This window comes from Trematomus bernacchii, unplaced genomic scaffold (genome assembly GCF_902827165.1).
Source record: "Trematomus bernacchii unplaced genomic scaffold, fTreBer1.1, whole genome shotgun sequence".
Classification (NCBI taxonomy): Eukaryota; Metazoa; Chordata; class Actinopteri; order Perciformes; family Nototheniidae; genus Trematomus; species Trematomus bernacchii.
Window position 1 is genome coordinate 18,259,849 of NW_022988050.1, and position 18,120 is coordinate 18,277,968.

Consider the following 18,120-nt stretch of genomic DNA (forward strand, 5'->3'; position numbering starts at 1 on the left):
AATGCTTCATATTTTATGATTTTCTATATTTACAGTATAAACCAAGTGGTTTGTTAAGTTGAGTGTAAGGCCTATAATGGTTTATGGGTGTCACTGATAAGAAGGCAGTTTCTTCCCTCTCCCCTCACAGCAGTACACAGGGAGGGGGGCTCCTGACTTAAGGAGAAATACATTGAGGCCCCAAAAAGGTGGTTATGTCATAGCCGAGAATAATATTTTGCAAGTCCTGCAGAGTAGGGGTCATGTCCTTTTTACACAAACATGGGACGGTGTGTCTTATGCCATAGCTATAGAATATGTCTGGTCATGTCCAGTTCTTTACATCAGAGGCCATGCCCAGTTTCCACAAATATGGGTATGGAGGAGGTGTCTTTAGGTTTTTCTATCCTGTTTTCGAGCATAAAGACACTAGCGGAGAGGGAGCAAACTGGAGAGAGAGGGGGGGTTCCCCTGGTATACTCTCTCCCGGTAAAGCTCTCTCCCTGGAGAGCTGGGTTTTTGCTCTCGGTAAGGTTCTCTCAAACTTGGTAACTATTGCTTGAATCTCTGTGTATTGAATGCTGAGTGAATGGATGGATGAAAGTTTTAAAATGTAGGATTTCGAACTGATCATTCTGAGGAGCAAAACCTCTTAAATGTGTCAGGCTATAGGCTGTGAATGTTAGAACCTTCGATCCACGAGGAGATCCCTCTGGGTTATGTCGGAATTCAATCTGAACATTCTGAGGAACTGACCTCTTAAATGTGTCAGGCCTGGATGTTAACCCCGTCGATCTGTGAGGCAATTCCTTTTGGATTTTGTCGGGAGACTTTAATGTGTGAACTATGAATTAAGGTTTTAAATTAGAAAATAACCCCAGCATGATATGTTTAGTATGATTATAATGTTGTAACGAGAGAAGGTAAAAACCCTGTATAAGTTTGGACCTATTTTTCTTCAAATAAACTGATCCCACCTTTTGGATTGGGACAACTTAAAAAGACATCTGAGCTCTCCTCTCCTGCTTCAAAGGTAAGATTGCACACTGCCACACTCACACTTAGATAGGGCCACACCTCATTTACTGATATCAAAATCCTTCGGGATCGCTTAAACAGATTTAGGGGGTCGTCTGAATTGAAACAGCAGTTAATTGAACCTGGTTCTTCGGGGAGTTAATAGAGGTGAGATCTTGCTGACGTTGGTGGATCTGAGCCAAGCAGCAAACTTACATAGACTCAATAACTTCAGTTAGGTTAATTAGTAGGTCTGCATCAGGTACAGCAAATGTGTTGTCCCTATGTCCACCTAATATCAATTCAAACACCATGACACAATTCCATCAGATTAATGGTAAAAACTTAGAGGACATTATTCAACTTCTGAAATCCTCCTCCTGCTGCCTTGATATTATTCCAACAGGATTTTTCAAAGACGTTTTTCCTTGCATGGCCTCAGATCTACTTCATATAGTAAACACATCTCTTCACTCAGGTATTTTTCCACAGGCCCTGAAAACTGCAGTCATTAAACCGCTCTTAAAAAAGAATAATCTAGATGCTTCAGTAATGAACAATTACAGGCCAATATCAAACCTGCCATTTCTAGGTAAAATCATTGAAAAAGTTGTATTTCAACAGTTGAGTAACTTCTCGCATTTAAATAACTGTTTGGATGTGTTCCAGTCAGGATTTCGTCCAAACCACAGCACTGAGACTGCTCTTGTAAAGGTCTTCAATGACATCCACTTAAACACAGACAGTGGCAGAACTTCAGTGTTAGTATTATTAGATCTCAGTGCTGCATTTGACACTGTTGACCACAACATATTACTAGACCGACTAGAAAACTGGGTGGGACTTTCGGCAACAGTTCTAAATTGGTTTGAGTCCTACTTAAAGGACAGAAAAAACTTTGTTTCTATAGGTAAATACACATCTGAGTTGACAAATATGACATGTGGGGTACCTCAAGGCTCCATCTTGGGGCCTCTTCTCTTTAACATCTACATGCTACCACTGGCTCAGATAATGAAAAACAACAAAATAAGTTACCATAGCTATGCGGATGACACACACATTTACGTAACAATTTCACCAGGAGATTATGCTCCAATTCAAACACTGAGTAAGTGCATTGAACAAATCAATGACTGGATGTGTCAGAACTTTCTCCAATTAAACAAAGATAAAACTGAGGTAATGGTTTTTGGAGCCAAGGCAGAACGTATAAAAGTTAGCGCTGAGCTTCAGTCTGCAATGTTCAAAACAACAAATAAAGCCAGAAATCTAGGTGTAGTCATGGACTCTGACCTGAGTTTCAACAGTCACATTAAAACAGTTACTAAATCAGCCTACTATCACCTAAAGAATATATCTAGGATTAAAAGACTAATGTCACAGCAGGATTTGGAAAAACTTGTCCATGCTTTTATCTTCAGTAGACTCGACTACTGTAATGGTGTCTTTACAGGTCTCACTAAAAAATCTATTAGAAAGCTGCAGCTAATTCAGAACGCCGCTGCTCGAGTCCTCACTAACACTAAGAAAGTGGATCACATCACTCCTGTTCTGAAGTCCTTACACTGGCTTCCTGTGTGTCAAAGAATAGATTTCAAAATACTGCTGCTGGTTTATAAAGCTTTGAATGGTTTAGGCCCAAAATACATGTCTGACCTATTGCTAAATTATGAACCATCCAGATCTCTCAGGTCTTCAGGGACTGGTCAGCTTTCTGTCCCCAGAGTCAGAACTAAACATGGTAAAGCAGCATTCAGTTATTATGCTCCAAATATCTGGAACAAACTCCCAGAAACCTGCAGGTCCGCTGCAACTCTTACTACTTTTAAATCCAGGCTGAAGACTTTTCTTTTTGCCGCTGCTTTTAATTGAACTATTCACATCTTAAACTGCACTGTAACTTTTAACTTTTATCCATGTATTTTTTCTTTTAATGTTTATTTTATTATCTTTTCTTTTTAATGACTGATTTTAAATGCCATTTTCATAATGTCTTCCATTTTTGTAAAGCACTTTGAATTGCCTTGTGTTGAAAGGTGCTATATAAATAAACTTGCCTTGCCTTGCCTTGAAGCAGCTCTGACTGCAGAGTGAAGCAAGCAGCTCTGACTGCAGAGTGAAGCAAGCAGCTCTGACTGCAGAGTGAAGCAAGCAGAGATCTTGCTGACGTTGGTGGATCTGAGCCAAGCAGCAAACTTACATAGACTCAATAACTTCGGTTAGGTTAATTAGTAGGTCTGAGTAATTTGCCGGAATAAATGATCAGCTCCTCCCGACTCTTACACTGCAGCTCTGACTGCAGCTCTGACTGCAGAGTGAAGCAAGCAGCTCTGACTGCAGAGTGAAGCAAGCAGCTCTGACTGCAAAGTGAAGCAAGCAGCTCTGACTGCAGAGTGAAGCAAGCAGCTCTGACTGCAGAGTGAAGCAAACAGCTCTGACTGCAGAGTGAAGCAGCTCTGACTGCAGAGTGAAGCAGCTCTGACTGCAGAGTGAAGCAGCTCTGACTGCAGAGTGAAGCAGCTCTGACTGCAAAGTGAAGCAGCTCTGACTGCAGAGTGAAGCAGCTCTGACTGCAGAGTGAAGCAGCTCTGACTGCAGAGTGAAGCAGCTCTGACTGCAGAGTGAAGCGAGCAGCTCTGGACTGCAGAGTTGAAGAAGCTCGACTGCAGAGTGCAGCACTCGACTCGACTGCAGAGTGAAGCAGCTCTGACTGCAGAAGTGAAGCAGCTCTGAGCAGAGTGAAGCAGCTCTGACTGCAAAGTGAAAGCAAGCCAGCTCTGACTGCAGAGTGAAGCAGCTCTGACTGCCCAGAGTGAAGCAGCCTGACTGCAGAGTGAAGCAGCTTCTGACTGCAAAGTGAAGCAGCTCTGACTGCAAGTGAAGCAAGCAGCTCTGACTGCAGAGTGAAGCAGCTCTGACTGCAGAGTGAAGCAGCTCTGACTGCAAAGTGAAGCAGCTCTGACTGCAAAGTGAAGCAAGCAGCTCTGACTGCAGAGTGAAGCAGCTCTGACTGCAAAGTGAAGCAAGCAGCTCTGACTGCAGAGTGAAGCAGCTCTGACTGCAGAGTGAAGCAGCTCTGACTGCAGAGTGAAGCAGCTCTGACTGCAAAGTGAAGCAAGCAGCTCTGACTGCAGAGTGAAGCAGCTCTGACTGCAGAGTGAAGCAGCTCTGACTGCAGAGTGAAGCAGCTCTGAGCAGAACGTCTCCAGCAGGAGGACCCAGCAGGGTGAGTGTTTCACCTGCTGGAACACATGCTGGAACACATGCTGGAACACATGCTGGAACACATGCTGGAACACATGCTGGAACACATGCTGGCCCCGGGACCCGAGCGGTCCAGTTTGTGTCTGGATTTTTTGTTCTCTGACGCTTTAACAGAAAAATGAGTCCTTAAACACAAAGCGGCTAGGGTGCAGCGTAGTGAGAGTCAGCTGGATTAGAACTCTGGCTCGCTTTCTGACGTTCAAATCCAAAGAATGAGGACTTTAAATCAACAGTGTTTAGTCAACATGGAGATCATCTGAACTATCAGCTAGTGTAAATATCACAAATTCATTTTCATGATCGAAAGTCAATAAACATTATTCCTCATAATTATATATAATCAAATATAGGTTTTTACACTAAAATAATCGACCTATAGCCATCTTCATGAGGATCATCACGACACATGATAAAGGTTTTAAGCCTGTGCTCAATGACTTTAAAAAAACAACATCATAAGAGCAAATGATCTATGTTTGAAAAAGTACTTTTATACAGTATATACTGTTTGTTAATAATTATTGTGTCTGTACATGTATGCATTTGTACATATATTTATTTCAATGTATTATTTCAACTCTAAATGTTATGTTTAGTTTTTTATTCAATTTTAACAACATGTTTTAGTTTTTTGTGTGGGAGGGGGGTAGAAAAAAAATGGACAAAACACACAGTTCTGTATTATGCACTGAATGGACTACCAAGCTGTTATGTTGTTGAGGGAAAAGGAACACATAATAATATATAAATAAGTCTAACTATTATTTAATAAAACTTAATCCAGGATTAACAATGAAATCCTCAAACTATGAAATAAGAGAATTAGCAAATGACAAAGATCATTTTGCCTGACGACAGCCTGCCTGTGACACTACAGTAAGGAGTCTCTGCTGTCAGAGCAGCTTCAGTTATTCAGAGCAGGAAGAAGGACTCGTAATCACCTGTTTTTATCTTTTCCTGTCAATCTCTCTCCTCCCACATTATCATTTTTCCACCAGGAAGATCATTAGCACTAATTAGTCTCCTCTATGTAAACAAACACAATGCAGAGATTAGTACGGGAATGTTCCCAGCACCCTCCCTGTCCTGAGGTACGTCAATATCACTTCTTTTCCTTTTTTTTAACCATCAGATTAGAATGCTATGAATGCATGTTAATAACAATACAAAGTGATGGAGACAGCCTCGGTGGGTACTATTGAAAACTCTCAGATTAAAGTTATATAGTTACAAGAAAAACACTTTGTATGTTCTGAAGGGAAAAACTGAGATTTTCTGAGAATAAATTACCAAATTTACTAGAAGATTGTAATTGTTCCTCATACTAAACATTTTCTTCTTAATACTAAAAGTGGTGTTCTTTATACTGCGAGTGTTTCTGGAGTTTTGACCTCTTCATGCAGAAGCGTCTCAGCAGATTTGTCAGCCTATTAAATGAAAATAGATGTAAAGCCCTAAAGGTCAAGACGAGGAGATTGTGTATTCTCAGCCTCAGGAGTGGAGTCTTCATCCAACAGAGAATAAGTGATGCTGCAATGCACCACCAGTTACACCGCTCTGACAAACCTCTTTAAGATGTGTGGAAATCAGCCAACATCAACTACTGTGCATATAACACATTTCACTCTAAATGGTAATATGGAGTAGTGCAATATCAAAATCACACTGTTAAGAATTCTACCCAACACTCACATTTTGGTAAAGGCGAAGATATCAGAAAAAATCATTCCAAATGTTATTATATCTTACATTGATAATAATGTTTTAAAAATGATCATTCCCTCTAATTTGTAGGAACAAGACTGTTACAGTTCAGCTACAGAACTTAGTGGAAGTGAGCACAGATCTAAGATGAGGTTCAGGTCTTTATCTCCACTGGTCTCTATAGAGATCGTATGAGCAGACGTCATTCAGTGGGCGTTTATGATCCGTAGGGTGCGGACATACAGTCACAAAGCTGCTGTCTCACCAGTTACGCTCACTTACTCTCAGGTTAGCTTACACAAACACTGCCAAGCCTCTGAGCACAGAGCACCAATCAATGGGCCGTTTCTCACATACTACACAAAGAAGGGCAGGTAGAAATATATCACTTATTTCCTCAAAACACAGTTTATCACCTGCTTTAAGTGCTGAATAACTCCCCCCCCAGAAAGTGTGTTTATACTCAGCTGATAAAAGTATTAAAAAGTATCATTCTGTCTTCAGGATTGAACATGCAGTATAAAACTGTGTGGTATCAGTCGGATTTCCAACCATGTCCAGTGTTTGAAATCACTGTAAACATACCAATAACTTCAGAGACATTCTTACTCTACACAGAAACAGTTGGGTGTTTTTTGTTTGTTTCCCGCTGCAGGCAGAACTAACCCAAAGCAGGATATTTACTGATGATGATACTGATGAACGTTGCAATGGAAACTGATCAGAGCGATAACGGTTTCGCTATGACTCTCTTCCTTCCAAACAGATAACAATTTCTGTTTCTCTCCTGATATATATCTTTTTCACTCATATGGAAAAGTAAATGATGCTGCTCATCACCCTGAGTCAACAAACAGCTCAGATCAACAGCAGATATTTACGTGTGTTTGTGTGCGTGCGAGGAGAGGACGGAGAACCTAGCAGGACCATAATGACCACAAACCAGGACTCAGCATATACTTTGAAATGTTTCTTAGAGACTCGACTCCTCCCTTTAAGCTCACCATTTCTTGGCTCTTCTAAATCGCCTTTATAGAAACTGCAGCGCCAATTGATCTGGGCACACTTCATACACTGAAACAACTGAACTGTTAACTTGAATTCAATGTATTATGTCAACAAATGTCACATAACTGTATTAGGTTTGTTAAATGCAATAATAGTATGCACATGACATTTTTGCACGTCTGCACAGACCTCCACTTTAAAATATCATTCACTGTAGTTTGCCATGTATTGTCATATTTTCATTGTCTTATGTGAAATCTGTTGACATATTACATTTAACTAAAGTCAACGTTTCAGTTTTTTTAGTGCAGAAACCCCTCTTTAAGTGTTTACAGTAATCCTGCTGTAAACCTATCTAAAAACCTAGACCTCCTGGTGGGGTTCAACGTGCGCTCACCCTCATGCCGAGCACCAGGAAGCCGATCTCCTCCATCAGCGGGTACTTCCTGATCTGCTGCTCCCGTTTCTCCTGTGAGGCGAACGGGTCGTAGCTCCTCTGGCCCAGCTTCACGTCCATGATGCACGGCTTCACAAAGCGCCGCGTCACGTCCTCCAGCTTCAGGTACAGGTCTGAGGCGGGGGGGGGGGTGATGTTATTACAAGTTAAGCATTAATATGCAAAGTAATGCTGAACAACTTGTACTGAGCTGCTGAGTCCATTTGTTGGTTAAGAAAAAAATGTTCACACAGAACTTCATTTCCCACGGTTTCTTTCAAATGTTGACAGCTCATGTTCTGATATTTATAAAGACGTGTAAAGAATGAGCCCAAGGTATACTTTGCAGATGTTGATATGGTTGTGTAGAAGAGTAGTGATGAGGAGTTATCGCTATATAGGAGACTGATGTTGGCTTTTTATTTCTTTTATAAAAAAACCCATATGGCTCATGTGAATGGTAAGAAAGAAGCTTTCCCCTGGAAATGGACTGCATGTTAACAGGTTTATTATCATTTTCTCCACATCTCCATCTCTGAGTCTCACCGTTGGGGCTGTCAGGAGAGGACCAGGTGCCGTAGTACTTGGGCAGATGGCTCTGGAGCTCCAGAAGGCATGGATCACAGCAGTCCTCTGCATACACCTAGGACACACACACACACACACACACACACACACACATTACTACCTTCATACTATACAGTACATACAGATGGATAGCAAACTATATATCTGTCACCGTCATTTCTGTTCTGAAAAAATTCGTCCCAGTCAATTTGTCTGGAAAGATGTTAAAGTCCTGGACATTGGGGGAGAAATTCTGGTCGAATATTATCTATGTATAATTGAATTTAGAAACAATTGATAGGAAGGCTATTTACAATGACGTCGTAACCCAGTTTGAAGCCTTCATTTGGTTTTTAATATAAAATATACTGAATAAAAAAACCTTTGTAAACAAACAAAACAAACCATGTAGGGCTGTCTCGCTGATCATATTTGAATTAGGGTTGCTTTTGCAGAGAATCCTCTCTCTCTGCCGGCACACTAGAGACGAGCGGACAGCAAGTCTGGCACTTCGGAGGACTTCACAGGCCGTTGAGAAATCCAAGCTTCCATAACGCTGTCATCACAGTGATGGTATCTTGTTGCATGCTTGTGGCGTCAGTGAAAGGATCTCATGCTGACTCATCTATACAGCAGGCTTTTTATTATTTTTAACTAGACACTATATGAATAAATGTCAGATTTCAACAGATTTTCCCGCTCAAAGTCTGGTAAATACAAGGGAACACTGGCTGCAACTAACCATTCTCTTCAATATGCTTTACTCTGGTTACTTTTTGGATTTCCCAATGTTAGTTCAGCCTATTAACAGATATTCTGAAAGGAATCTGGGAAATAGGGAAATAAGAAAATACTGGAAAATATCCCAATTTTAAGTCCAAGGTGCCTTTTTTTCTGACAGACATAAAACATGGATACACTTCAATTCATGGAATCACTGAACTAATGACAGAGGGGTCTTTGGTCAGGAAGCACAATCTGAATTTGTAAGATGAAAATGGGGAAAGTTCTGCGAACATTTCTCAGCAGCTTGTCCTGTTATAGTTACTTCACCTAGAGTCGTGTGTGGGGTGGGTTGAGATGTGTGTGTTGGGATTAGTGGGACTGGTTGGGTGAAGGCAGACGTGATAACATGACTCACTCAGTTTGTTTGAGAGTTGCTGAGGCTGACAGAGATGCTAAGCTCTAAAGCAAATACTGAGCAGCACACACACCTGTCACAGAGAATTACATAGTCCGCTATGGAATGTCTGATATCTTTACTGAGCATTAAGACCTTACAATTCTCCAGCAGCCACTGTGTATGGAAAGTGATGTTAAACATGTATTTAAGTGGCTATAAAAAAGCTATTTCAAACTGTATTGCAGCTGTATGTAAAGGCTGAAAGCTCTTCCTACAAATTCAATTGAGAATACAAAACAATTTGATTTGAATAAGTATTCAATTAAAGCTGAAAGAGATCTAACAAACATTGAATCACCTACAGACACCTGTTTTTTGTGTATTTCCTTTTGGTATTTGTGCATGTAGTTTTATGGATCTATTTACATGCATGTTGTAAATTAGCTTTTCGCTTTAAACTTTAATCATGGTGCATCTGGTCTTTGTGCTTAATGCAAAATAATATTGTCTATATAAAATAATAATTACAAAAGATATTTCATGACGGCTTTTTAGAGAAGTGGGGTAACAATGTCAAAGAATTACGCGATACAAAAAGTGATGATGAACAATACATTGCAATATCAACCCGTTCTGAACTGCTTAGTCATTAAACAAACCTTTAACATTATATGGTTCAAAATTAATTAATTTTGCAGACTACATTGATTTTCACCCGTTTTTTCTAATACGATGACAGCTCACGCTCTAAAGAAATAATGAAGCTACATGTGAGCCTTAAGTATATTTTGCAGGTGATGATATGGTTTTGCATGTGACTGTGTGAGAGTATTATTGAATGCATCAGTGTTACCATGCTGTAAAACTGCATCTCTCTGGGCCCTCTGGGTGGGGGCTGGAGCTGCTTCAGGACTGTCCCATCTGGGTGCTGCAAAATCCCTGCAACAAATACAAAGACGGCACTGATAATTAAAACAAAGTTGATCAACTTAAAGTACAGTGCTTAAACGGTCAAATAATAAGTAACAGTTCATGAAATGAGGAGTTAGTCATCCGTTCTCAACCCCTGTTCAGCAGACTGTATCATTGGTACACACCTATGTAATGTTGTCAGCAGTTTATTCAGAACAGAAGTTGTTGTAAAGAGTAAACATTAACAGTTCACTGGGTTCTCACTGTGTATGAGGTTAATGTTAAACAGTGAATCATACAATCTGTCCTCTATCAAACACAACATGGACAGCAGCACTAAAGTAAAGAGAGATAGACAACATTTGAGAACATGGACACAAACAGTAGAATGCGTCAATATGGGGGTGATTGTATTTAACAATGTATAACGGAGAGGAACATTTCAAAGAAATAGAGAGAGCAGCATAAGGGACTTATCTCTAAAAGAGATAAGCCAATGAAATGTTGTATGCATGAGCCTTCAAAGAGAACCTCTCATGCCATCATTACCCTTTAGTTTACACTACCTGACAAACATAATGAAGCGTTCAGAAATTCTATCTGATGAACATGTAGACAGGCACAAAATACATATGGACTAAAAATCTGAAAGGAATCTGGGAAATATGAACTTTCATGAAGTGAAAACAAACAGTGAAAGGTTTAGGAAAAAAGCAAGATAACATCCTTGTTAATCACAAGTCTGCCACATCGTGAAGCATATCCTGCTTTGTCGTCTATTTGACTCTGAATGGGAGCATCATTCAAGACTCTAAATAGCAATTGAGACTATAAACGGATTTGTACAATGTGAAACCGATGTAGTTAATCAACTGCCAAGTAGGGTCATGTTCTCATACACTTCTATACAATCAAACCTATTTTTGCTACAAGTGAAGTCGCTCCCTGCTGGCCATTAGAAATAATTAGGGTTTAAGGAATCCTTCCATTTTTAGACTCCTAGGTTACAGCTTGATTAGGATGGAAATGTCATGAGCTTGCTTTTCTTAAGAGAGGGCTTTCTACCTCTGTTCATATTTAGGAGAGCTGCAGAGAAATCCTAAAATGTTTAGAGTTACCAGGCAAATAAATGTTGGCTGATTTGGTGGGGTTGTATTCATTCAGGCACTGGGAAAATAAGTTAACCAATCACAACCAGGGATGCCAGTTGACTGACAGATACATGAATATGATGGTTTATCAGACAAAGCATTGAGGTCTACAGCTGTGAGGAGTTATCGGGTGATGCCAGAAGACATTGTGATGAGCAAGGTTCAAGTGTTCTGCCAGATCAGGCCTGATTAACAGTCCTACATCAGGATACAGCTTTTCAACAGCAAGGACTTGGGTCAGTCACACTTTCAAAAGAATACATCAAAATGTAATTGACACTAACAACTAAAGCAATCGACACTTCAACTTACTTCCACATCATTCAGTATGAAGTAACAGTATATATAGCTCTAATATAGGGATGTAAAACACTGAGATTATATAGGGCCTACTAGAATAGTTGCAAAGAGTCAAATGACTGACTGAATAAGTAGTGTTTGAACTGTACATTAAGCAAGGAGGGAATCTGACAGTCCAGATTAATACTGCGAATAAGACCAAAGTGTAAACATAACTCATAATGTGTTTGTACAGGCCACACCACAAGCTATTATATGAGATCCAGCCATTACTTGAACACTACAATATAACTGTTTCTTATATGAGAATGAGGATACGTTTAACAACTGTTGTGTTGTATTCAATTACTAATTGCAGTAATCAGTAATTAACAGATGGCCTGAGTAAAACTGCATTAGAACTGATTCATGTTTTTCTTTTAAATAGTCAGTCAAGCAATCAAAGCATTTAGGCTTCAAAAACAAGTGCTTTTCCTTTGTGAATATTCACTTTCTGGACAAACTGTGTGAGTTTCATAAACGTATGTTAGCCCATTTTTTGCAATAATCCAAAATCATATTAGATATTTTGTCGAGATGACCAGTATGATGCTAACTTCCAGGTTTAACCCACACAAAGATGTCATTCCTGCAGCATTATAGTGCATCTTATTATTGCCCAGTGACTTTGCCACCCAGGTGGATCAGAGAACACAATAATGGTTGTAATGTCAGCAGCCTTATTATGAAAGCACTCGTATTGGTTCACCTTATTTTGCCATTCTTGTGAGATATTTTAAAGTGTAAAACTGAACTGATTCAGTAGTTTGTAGCTTTGAGATTTAAAGTTTAAAAGTCCTGCCCGGCCTTCACCATTAAGAATTAGCATTCAGCAGCTGACAGGTGAACACTGAGTAACACAGCGGCAGCCGGACTTTCACCTTTGCCTTTCTGTGTTGCATCAGATCCTGTAACTACATTATGATCCAACTAAACACACACACACACACACCAACAGCACCCATATGGAAATGGTATCAGATTTGCATGTAAAAAGGCACATTTCCTGACACAACCCTTTTTATATATAGCTTGTTAAACACTGCTTGCCCCTGCTTTCATTGGAACTAATTAAACCTGGCTCAGTCTACCATCCATGATAATCTCCACTTTTCTGCACTTTATGGCAAATAACTGCCCATCACTTACACACATTTTAACACAGACCTACAAACTGAAGGCCTGAGGAGGAGTAAACAGGCTGATTCTCAGTCAGTATCGGTTCAAGCTGAACAGGATCCACTGCTTGTTCGGTTACAGAGACTGCAAAACAATGTACTCTATCCTGGCTGTTAGTTTCAACATGCTATAATATGCGGCCTGTGTTAATGATTGTTCACTACCAAGCCCAAGGAGGGACTCAGATAAGAGCATTACTGTCAGATGTACTGTATCACTGCACCTAAAGGCATTCTCTACTCCTATTTGCGTGTGGATCGTGCAGATGAGACATGAGACATTCCGGAGAAATCAACACAGCTAGAATCTACAGAAAAACACTCGCGCATCATTGCACACATTTAGATTGCATTGATCAGATTACATATTAAGACGGCTTATACATTTGATATTTCATTTACTGCGTGCAAACATGTTTCATGGCAGTGTATTGCTTCATTTCAGCAAAAACTGCTTTAGCTGTCACTTTTAATTTTGGTAGAAAATCAACTAGGAAATAAATCAAATGCAATATTACACACTTAGGGCTGAAAATTATGCACATTTTTTTATATATAGCCTGTCATTACTTTCATTATTAAATATTCAATCATTATTTTTGTTAAGTTAAAATGGAGAATACAGTGAGAAATTCCCACATGAGAGGCATGTCTTAACATATCTTGTTCTGCCTGAAAAACAGCCCAAAACATATTTTTTGAACATATACGTATATGTATATGTATGTAAAATGAAAAAGAATGTATTGTACTACCATGTGGGATAGGGCAAGTGTTTGGCATTACAGAGAAATAGTAAATACACTAATTAAATAAATATAACATTTAAAAAAAGTGAATATTCATAGTGAGAAGCTGGAGCCAGAGAACGAATGATAACTACGTACACTTTAAAAGTAAGGCTTTTTTTTCAATCATTTTAGCTCCAGAAGTAGTGATAGTGCCTTCTAGTTCTGTCCCACTCTGTGTTCACACCGACTCATTTCCAACTAACCCAGAGCAAAGATACATTAAACAAACATGGATCATTATCTGCTATTAGCATTATTAGACTGAAACTGGAGTTAAAACACCATATTAATAACATACAGGTCAAAACAGGAAATGTTTGCTGGAAAGCCCATTAACTTAACACAGTGAACATAGATGAACCAAAAGGAAATGAAATGTTTGTCATTCCAAAGAAAGCCGTGACGCAAGGCTACATCAAAGGGCTCAGGTTAAAACAGGTACAATTCAGCCAAATCAACTTGTGGACAGACAGGTTGGTCCTGCTGACGGCAGGCTACAGGACACTCCTGAGGACGAGTAACACACATCATTACCATGTGTATCCCAGGAAGTTTATATATACAGTCTTTGGTTGCCATTCATGGAAGTAACTGACTGATCAGCTATGACTCGCATATCTGAAAGGCACTTTTACTTCCAGTATCATGCTCAACCAATTCAGCTCTGCACCTCGCCTGATAACACATAATGGGTCCTTTAATAGTGTCAGATGTCCTGCGTAGCCCTGTATATTCTACATATTTATTGTTGTACTTTATTGTTTGTACATTTGGTGTATTTACATTTATTTTAAAAATGTATTTGTATTATAAATGGCTTACGTTTTTTGAAGTGCGAGGTTCACAGTATTTTGTGTCACATGATATGCTTTAATGTTACATATAGTATCTATTGGGGGGAATTAACGAGTCATTGTCAGTGTCCCAGCCTTGTTGAAGTTCACCTGTGGAAATTGATTACATTATTTTTCTCACTACTTATCTACCCCAGCTACATCTTAAGTTGTAAAGCTCTGCACTAAATATGATCAAACAGAGATACTTTGTGCCTTTGTAGTCACCTTTACTGTCGCACACTCCTATAGGCTACGCAGGACATCTGACACTATTAAAGGACCCATTATGTGTTATCAGGCGAGGTGCAGAGCTGAATTGGTTGAGCATGATACTGGAAGTAAAAGTGCCTTTCAGATATGTGAGTCATAGCTGATCAGTCAGTTACTTCCATGAATGGCAACCAAAGACTGTATATATAAACTTCCTGGGATACACATGGTAATGATGTGTGTTACTCGTCCTCAGGAGTGTCCTGTAGCCTGCCGTCAGCAGGAACAACCTGTCTGTCCACAAGTTGATTTGGCTGAATTGTACCCGTTTAACCTGAGCCCAATGATGTAGCCTTGCGTCATTTTTATTTGTTCCTGTTTTACAACTGAATTCCTCACATTGTGTTTATGTATGCACCACTGTACACCAAAAGCAAATTCCTTGTAAGTGTAAAACCACTTGGTGATAAACCTGATTCTGATTACAATTTGCATGCTGCTCCCTTAAATGACATCTTAGGTTAACTGATCTTCCCACACAGGTTTTCCAATAACACACTGTGGGTGGTGCAGTCTGAGGAAAGATAAGAAACTGTTGGTGGGTTGTTTGTGGGCTAAATGTTCCCCCAATCTAAAAACAATATATTGTCCAATTCACAAGGGTGACAAGCAACAGTTGTCAGCCAGGTGTAAACAAATTGATCTATTATTTTAATGACAGAAGCTTTAATCATATGAAAGGTCTTGTCCATGTTACTTACCCACTGTATCCACTCCATACTTGTGACCCGCCACCTGATGTGACAGCGGGACGCAGCCGTTCAGGTGAGCCTGGCCTTGTGGCCCCGGTGGCCGTTGACCGGACTTCTCTTTCCCGGGGTGTCCGGCGGAGAGCCGCGGGGTCAGGCTGACCCCAACAGCGCCTGAGCTGGGGGTCAGTTCCAGTCTTCCAAGGGCTAGAGAGGACTCCATCATCATTTGACGCTGGGTTGTTGACATTTGCAACAAAATATTTAAAAAATGGGGGGAAACAGTCTTTGTCTAAGAAAAAAATAAAATAAAAAATCAACCAGGTGACTGAATTGATTCACATGCTGTTATTACGTAAGCACACAATACAGCCCAGAACACAAATTGTTAGGGCGTGAGTTTGAGAAGCCCTCATGGAAATGGTCCAGTCCAGGCAAAACCAGCACAGCAGCTTCGGTCGTGTCTGCCGTGTTCGACCACCGACAACAGCCACAGTCACTGGCAGCAACAGTGTCGTTCCCCCCGCTGTGTCCGGTTGCGAAACAGGGCTCCCGAACCAGCGTGAATTGAGTGATTTTCATATCTTAAACAGAAGCATAAATACACCCTGGCCACATCCCACTTCCTACTAGTGTCAAACAGTGTGAAGGCAAGGCCGACTTCCGTTTGCAACTTCCAAAATAAAGCGAATGGAGATATATCGAATCTGCAGTGTACCACGGAATTAATAAATCGGAGATGTATGTTGCTATTAGAGCCGCCTGTCGTTGTGTCCAAGTGTTTAGACTCTGTCCAATCTCAAACGATGTTGATCAAAGTCAAACCAAATACATTTGGCACATTTATTGTGAAGGCAAGGTCAACCCACTTCCGGTCTGAACTTGATCACGTTCTGCTAACCTGACGCAACTTCACTTCCTCGGTCCAGAGAAGTAAATACTGTTGTCTCTCAGTAATGGTGATATTACGACACACTTAACAGTGATATCCAGTTCCAGTCATCAAATAGAGAAGCAGGCGGGGCGAATCGAGACAATAAAGTGTCGAAATTGCATAAAGGGCCATTCATCAGTCCTTGTGTTTGCTAAGTCATCGATACTGTCCATTAGGCTGCTAAGCGAGCCCTTCCTCGCGTCACAATTCGGCACACCAGAGGGACCTGACACTTGTCGTACAACCGTCCTCTAGACGAAAGGCAACCCGTTCAAGATGATCACAAAAAAGATGCATTATCGTCCTTAAATCCATCATATTGTATGGGATTGTATCTCAGTTATAGATATCCAGGTGAGTGTAGGCGGCTACCTCTCGACGTACCGAACAGCGCCCAAAGCCTCCCACACGTTTGCGACAGTTTCCAATAGTGCCGCAAATCATTCCTTCACATCAACTGACAGTTCGGCCCAATCCCAAACCAAGCCCTACACACTACCCCTGCGTGACGGAGTGAACTCCGTGGAGTGACACTCGCAGCTCAACGAGGCTCCCTCCTGTCAGATCGAGGGAGTAAATACAGCTGCAAGCTTTGGGACAAACTCCCCTCTCTCCGGCAGAAACAGGAAATGCCGTAACTGTAACAACGGTTTCAAATCAGCATCTCAGACAAAACATTAAAATTAATAACTCAAATAAAACTCCAAACATCTTTGATTGTGTTACTTTTTTGTAAAGCTCTTTAGTTTTAAACCTGATGTTTATAAGCTTCTTAGTTTTTGCAACAATCTGTAAATATACACAACTTTATAATAAAATGCACACATTTACCTTTTTCTAGACTAAACACAGGTATACGATCCTAAGTTAAAAACATATGAGGTTATCATGAGGTTGTTAACATTGCAGTTTATCACTGGATGTTTGCTGGAACTGTTTGTAAACAGCGTGTTTCCTGACGGACACACAGAGCGCTGAGACCGGTCAGGTAGAGACCGAGGGTGTTTCTCAATCGCGAGTACGCTTGCTTGGTAGCACATGTCTGCCGAGCATCTTGCTTCAGAAGCGAGTCAAGAATACTTCCTGGCATTCGGAAAACAAAGAGTGGAACAGGCTAGCAAGTGTGCAGGTGTGCGTCATATGATAGGCCCCGCCTTACATTTTCCGTCACAGATTTGGGGAAATTGGTCCGTGCGCAAAGCATTGTGGGGATTTTAAGACTGCAGAGTCTACTCATGTGCAGCGTCGATATTTCTACAGTACAGTACTTCGGCGGCACTCGATGACGTGGTATGCTTGAAATAGTGGCTCTGCAGCAGCTTTACCCTCGGGGTGTTTCTCAATCGCGAGTAAAGCTGCTTCAGAGCCACTATTTCAAGCATACTACGTCATCGAGTGCCTCCGAAGTACTGTTCCAATCTCCAGCATACTTGGAAATCTACCGAGCCCGTCGTACTCCGTTTGGAGAAATATCGAGGCTGCACATGAGTAGACTCCGCGGTCTTAAAATCCCCACAATGCTTTGCGCACAGACCAATTTCCCCAAATCTGTGACGGAAGATGTAAGAGGCGGGGCCTCTCATATGACGCACACCTGCACACTTGCTAGCGTGTTCCACTCTTTGTTTTCCAAATGTCAGGAAATATTCTTGACTCGCTTCTGAAGCAAGATGCTCAGCAGACATGTGCTACCAAGCAAGCGTACTCGCGATTGAGAAACACCCCGTGGCTGCGTTTCACTTCTCTTATTTTTCATTTCCCTCGCTCCTCGGTCTCGGTCTCACCAGAAGTTGATTTGTCTGCGCCATCTTGAGTAGCGTCCCAATGGCCTTATTTTTGCCGGAGGAGCGAGGAGCGATAATGGAGGAGCTATAATCGAGGAACCACCAGACCATCCTTCGATGAAATCCTCAGACACT

At 40.8% G+C, this 18,120-nt stretch overlaps 1 protein-coding gene across 1 annotated transcript in view; it reads right to left on the reverse strand.

Moving 5' to 3' along the window:
* ipmkb (inositol polyphosphate multikinase b) overlaps nucleotides 1–16,666 on the reverse strand; it is a 19,266-nt gene extending 2,600 nt beyond the window's left edge. Inside the window, exons 1-4 of the mRNA XM_034119078.1 lie at nucleotides 15,280–16,666; nucleotides 9,955–10,040; nucleotides 7,958–8,054; nucleotides 7,373–7,545 (exon numbers count right to left, since the gene is read on the reverse strand). Coding sequence (XP_033974969.1) covers nucleotides 7,373–7,545; nucleotides 7,958–8,054; nucleotides 9,955–10,040; nucleotides 15,280–15,517 — 594 coding nt within the window. The 5' untranslated portion in view covers nucleotides 15,518–16,666. The remainder of the gene's footprint in view (nucleotides 1–7,372; nucleotides 7,546–7,957; nucleotides 8,055–9,954; nucleotides 10,041–15,279) is intronic.
* Between the last annotated feature and the right edge of the window lie 1,454 nt (nucleotides 16,667–18,120).